At 38.6% G+C, this 6,000-nt stretch overlaps 1 protein-coding gene across 1 annotated transcript in view; it reads left to right on the top strand.

Moving 5' to 3' along the window:
- Positions 1-551: 551 nt before the first annotated feature.
- C8a (complement C8 alpha chain) overlaps positions 552-6,000 on the top strand; it is a 52,413-nt gene continuing 46,964 nt past the window's right edge. The window contains exon 1 of the mRNA XM_042699259.1: positions 552-628. Within this exon, the coding sequence (XP_042555193.1) occupies positions 552-628 (77 nt within the window). The remainder of the gene's footprint in view (positions 629-6,000) is intronic.

Genomic DNA, 6,000 nt, shown 5'->3' with positions numbered 1-6,000 from the left:
GAGCATATTTCTAACAGTCATAATAACCCAGTGTACATATGATAAGTTAAAGATCCAGTGAATGACATACATTTCTCAGGCTTCAGGTATTTCACAATATAAAGTAGAATAGAAAGTAAAATCTCCACTGTCTGCTTATGTTTGAACCATGATTAACCCTGTTTTACTTGTGGCAACCTGAGCTGACCTAAGAAGTTCCCAGAGCCACTCAAAAAGACCAGGTTTCTGCAACTGTATCTTGGTTTGAAATAAAATCTCATTGCTAAGTTGGTGCTGGTTAAGTACCATCTTTTCCTAACCACATGGATATTGGTTTCCACAAGGTCTATGGGACAATGGCCTTTGGTATTTGGGCTACATTTAAGGTATTTGACTAATCAATACTCTGGTTACTAGTTAATCACATCTGAATGGGAATTGAATGAGTTCTTTTGGTTTTGAACGTTCTGTAGATGTTACAGAGTCCAGCCTTTATTTACCATTTACTCCAATTCCCTAAATAAATAGTTTTATTTCTTCCAGTTAATGTAAGAGTGTGGCTTTCAGAAGAGATGTTCGCTACTGCCTTCTTCATCTTGTCTTTGATGACTGGACAGCCTGGAATAATTGCCCAAGAGAAGGTGAACCGGTAAGTGGGCCCTTTGTCTCTGAAAACTAGCCATCACTGGAGAAGATTCTTTTTTGTTTGTAATGGGTTATGTAGGATTTAACATTGACTCTTTTTAACAGACTCTTCGCCAGTAATCCTTTCCAGGAAAAGGCCATGCATAGAGGAACTGATTGGCTACTGTGTGAGTGTCAGGGAGAGGGGCAATAAACTAATCTATTTAATTCTCAGTTTCCCAGTCTGTAAAATTTGATTCATGTTATGCCTCCTATGGAAGATGAAATATGATACTTGATCTAAATGGATGTAGCACAGTGTAGGCACTTACTAATAGTAGTTCTCTTAAGTGAGGTTAGACATTTAACTTCCACCTTACTATATCCACAAAGATTCCTAAGAATACCACTTCCCAGTGGTTGGGAGGATAAAATTAAATCATGTATGTAAATTATTCTGAGAAAGGCAAGAGACTTTAGAGACTCTATTTAAAAATGAGTTTACTTTTTGCATCAACAAGAGATATTTTCATACATACATTGCATGTTACCCATTCTAGTACCTTGAGATTTCCCACTTGTCTTCATTTTGTTTGAATGTTAACATAAACTATTTTGTAGTACTTAAACAGTCCCCTTATTTCTTCATTGGGACAGCTTTTAAACACTCCCTGTCTCGTAAACATTGATAGTTTTAAATAGTTATTTTATTCAAATTCTTATTCATTGATTCAATTTTGGATCATTATTGCTTTTAAATGTCAGAGCCAAAGAGAATTCTTTTAAGTAACAATTCTGAAGGGGGGGAGGCATTTTTATAAGCCGTTAATTGGTAACTTGTATCTAAAGCAAATACAAGTTTTAAAAAATCAGAAAATTCATCTCTAATAATTAGGAGATAAAGGCAAGAGAGCTGTGGTAAAGTAAATCTCTGCTGAGATAGTCTTAATTATAAAAGCTTATCATTGTAATCCTTTCTGAAAATGAACAAAGAGCCTTGATGTTTGATGAACTTATCAAACAAGACAGACCAGTGAAGAGGCAAATTTCAAGTCAAGGCAGAAGGGAACCAATTAAATACTGTACAAAGTGCTGCAGAAGGAAATCACGCAGTTTTCATGTCTACTGCCAGTGTGTCTGGTTTTGAAAAATGGGAAACTACATGGTGGAATATTTCTACCACATTCGTTCTGGCAGTGACATTTCCTAGTTCTGTGATCTCAGGCAACTTATTTAACTTTTCTGAGCTTTAGTTTCCTCATTTACAAAATGAGAGGGAAGTAAGAGCAAGAATTAAATGCAGGAAAAGTGCGTAGAACAATGCCCAGTACTTAGGAAGCATTCAGTGAAAGCACTTGCCAATGATAGTGTGTGATTTTTTATTGTTATCTGTTGGTATTTCATTTGCTTGGATGCTTGACAATAACCAGACAGAAGACATTTATAATGTGCCAATTGGCAAGGGTCTTCTTGATAAATTACAGATTTTAAAGTTTTTCTTTCTTTTTTTAGAAATAACACTTTTTTTCCCCCCAAAGATAAAATTTCCTATGAGCCCTGACATGGAAAACAGATCATACATATTTACATTTTTAATGGTGCACATTTATTTTTGTAGGCTCATGTTTAACACTTGCTTATTACAATGGCTTAATAGAAATATGGGGTTGTTTGAGGAAAACATTTTAAAGCCATGGTGATGGAAAGCAATTATAATGATTAGCTGCAAAATCAGTGGCTCTCTATTATGTATTTCATAAAAACACACATAACATAAAAATGTTTATTTTAGAAAGAATACTTTTTGATATGCATAGCTAAGAAGTTTTTAAATTTTTCTGTTCTTTAGCTCACTGAGATTAGTTTCTAAGAATGTAGTCTTAGGGACAATCCCATTGCCTTCAAAAAGCTGTACTTCTGGCCACATAAGGGTGGCACACTCTGGTAATCTGAGTTACTGGGAAAGCAGAGATCAGGAAGATCACTGGTTCAAGAATTTGGGCAAAATGAGTTAGCAAGAAATATAGTAGCATGTATCTTTGAGGCCAGAGAATAGAGCTTGATATGCAGTATGCCTGTAGAAAGTTAATTCTCTTCTTTTCTCTTTGATTGGAAATTTATAATATATTACTTCTTGGAATGCTAGAACAATACAAAAGCTTTAGTGTCAAAGAGCTTTTTACTGAATCTTGGTTTTGCTATTAACAACCCATAGTAAGTCATTTTTTCTCATGGATTTTTTTTTTTTTTGGTCAGTCACAGGGCTTGAACTTTGGGCCTGGGCACTGTCCCTCAGCTCTTCAGCTCAAGTTTAGTGCTCTGCCACTTGAGCCATAGCACCACTTCAGGTTTTCTTATTGGAGATAAGAGTCTCATGAACTTTCCTTCCTGGTCTGGCTTTGAGCCGCCATCCTCAGATCTCAGCCTCCTGAGTAGCTAGGATTACAGGTGTGAGCCACCAGTGCCTGGCTTTCATGCATCTGTTTTATGCACCTCTGGGGTTATTGTGCAATTTTAATGAGATAATATATTGATATAAAATTTTGTTATTGAGATTTCACTGAATGCTGAGTACTGTGCTCAGAGATGAAGTACACATAACCATGATCTCCGTCTGCCAGAATTACCAGTCTAGGATAGGACTCAAGGGTAAGAAGTCCTACTTTCATGGCACAGTGGGCTAGATGATCAAAGTCAAGCAGGTCTTAAGAGTCCTCTGGAGGGAATTAACAGAGTTGGCAAGGTTTGGCCAGATGAGTGGGGTGTGATTAGCAGTATGTGCAGGAGATAGTGTTATGCAAGTACTTAAGACAGTACGTCCTTGAAACTAAAACTCAGTATGGGATTCTACTTGGTTTACAGAGATTCACTCATTCATTTGTTCATCTAATTACTCAATATTGTAGGTATGCTAGAAGCTAAGGTAGTGAAGTAAACAGATAATATCCAGTAGGATGCATGCTGATGTAAAATTCACAGAAATTTCCAAAGGATGGAATATGAGAGTGAGGGAAACGGAGAGACCCTAAAAAACGTACATGGCTAGGTAGCTGGCTTGAGCAGCTGATTGCTAAAGTGGCTTCCCAAATAATATTGGCAAAATTGGGAGGAGAGCTGGCTGAAGGAGAAAATGAAGAGTTTACACTTGGAATCATTAAGTGTTCCCTGCTACAGAGGCAACTAGCAGAGGTACGAAATGTGGCCGTTGGGTAAACAAAGCAGGATTATAGAAGCGTGGTCCAGGTTGGAGGGCTAAGTGTACGAAACATAAGCACACGAAATGAATCTTGCCTCAATAAAGGTGAGAAAATCACAAACAGAAGAGATGCAATACTTAACTCTGAAGGATTTTGGGGGTTAGAGAGAATTGGTCCTAGAGATAGGAAGAGAGCAAGGAGGTACATGAGTGAAGAAGTTCCAGAGAAGAAATTTTTTATAAAGAAAATATTGTTTCACAGAACACAAGTATAATGAAGCCAGAAAACCCCGGCAAGAAGATTGCTGAAGACTGGACCCTCACAAAATCAAGTTTAAAATACCTCTACTTATTTTACTCAACCATTAGAAAGAATGATTTTGTACCATTTGTTTAAAAACATGGAAAGACCTGGAAAAATTATGTTAAATGAAGTAAGTCAGGCCCAGAGAAATAAAGGGTCCATGTTTTCCCTTACATGTGGAAACTTCTGAACTTATAAGTAAATACATTGGGCACTATGTAAGTGTCTACAAATTTGTTAACTGAAATACGATAGATTCTAGGGAGAACTCACATTCCTTAAAAAGACAAAATCAGAGTTCTGCGAAATGAAACATCAGGAAGTGGGTACTGGAAAAGTGTGGGATGTGGTCAGGGGGGAAGGGCATGAATGAAAAGGAGAAGTGGGATTGAATGCAGATAAGAATCCAGTGTATATCCTACAAAATTAAGAAGAGTAAGCAAAGGGGGGGGGCTGTGAGAACGTTGAAAGGGGTGACATTGATCAAGATACCTTGTATTCATAAACTGCTTTGTTAAATGGCGACTCCTTTGTATAACTACTTAGTGATAATATCAAAATAAAATAAGATGAGCTATTTAAAAAAACACCTCTACTTAATGATGTAGCTCCCATGTAACTGAAAAGAACTGGCTCAGGATTATATAATTAGTGACAATCAGCTCTGAATATAAACTGAACCAATTTATCAGGAGGTCCCCCTGGTAATAATCAGAGATCAGCTTTCTGACCTTCTGGCCCAGGATTGGTAGCTCATCAATTATTTTGTTTTCGAACTTGCCGAGCTGGCCATATTCTGGAGTCAAGTATTTGCCTTGCAGGTTGCATATTTGACTCTAAGTTTTGAGCCCTTTACCTAACATGCTAATCTACATTTAAAGGTACACGAGGAATGTCTCAACCGCCCACAGCTTTCTGCTGTTGTAAGGGAACTCACTCGCGAAAAACAGAGAAGCCACATTTTGAGAGGTCAAATTGTGAGTCTTTATTGGAAAGTTGGTAACTGGTCCTAAAGACCTGCAGCCCCTTGGATACACTTAACACTGTCAGAAAACTGAGCCATGAGAGCAGGGAAAGAAAGAAACAGCAGAAAAACAATACCAACAAACTAGCTCAACTCCAATGGAGAGGTGAAGTGGGATGCTATGATGACCAGATGAGAGACGTGGGAACATGAGGCATGGCATAATGGTGCTTGAGCTGGTCTGGGCCTTAATAGAGTCAGGGTCTGAGGGCAGAATCACAGGAAACTCAAGAGTTCAAAGCATAGGACTGACAGGTCCAATAACCTATAGCCCAAGCCCCCATCTCAGCTTCTAATTCAGGCAGGCCCATCACCTGGAGGTGGGACTACACCTTCCTCCACCATAAAGACAAGACGGCACCAGTTAAGCCCATTCCCTATCCACCATGTGGTCAAGATGGCACCAATTAGACCCAGAATCCCCACTTTACTACAGAGGATAGTTTGATGGAGATGGAGGGGTCTGATGAGAATGTGTACGATTGAGAGGAGAAGAAACCTACTGGCAATGCCAGGCTTCTGTGCGAGCTTCACCTACACAGTCTCACTCCATACTCAGAACAGCTTTTTTTCAGCTATAAGACAAATTGAATGGCAGAAACTAGAGTCAAATGCATGTTTCATGGACTTTAAAAGTCTCTGTTGCTGGGTGCTGGTGGCTTACGCCTGTAATCCTAGCAACCTTAGGGAGCTGAGAACTGAGGGTCATAGTTTAAAGCCAGCCTGGGCAGAACATTCTGTGAAAAGGCCAATTAACTACCAAAAAGCCAGAAATGGAGGTGTGGCTCAAGTGGTAGAACACTAGCCTTGAGCAAAAAAACAAAAACAAAAAACAAGTGAGAGTGGGCTGCCTTGAGTCCAAACCCCAGTACT

Source organism: Dipodomys spectabilis, unplaced genomic scaffold (genome assembly GCF_019054845.1).
Source record: "Dipodomys spectabilis isolate Male_0828 unplaced genomic scaffold, ASM1905484v1 ptg000007l, whole genome shotgun sequence".
Lineage (NCBI taxonomy): Eukaryota > Metazoa > Chordata > Mammalia > Rodentia > Heteromyidae > Dipodomys > Dipodomys spectabilis.
The sequence above is the reverse complement of the archived record's forward strand: the minus strand, read 5'-3'. Positions and strand labels throughout refer to the sequence as shown.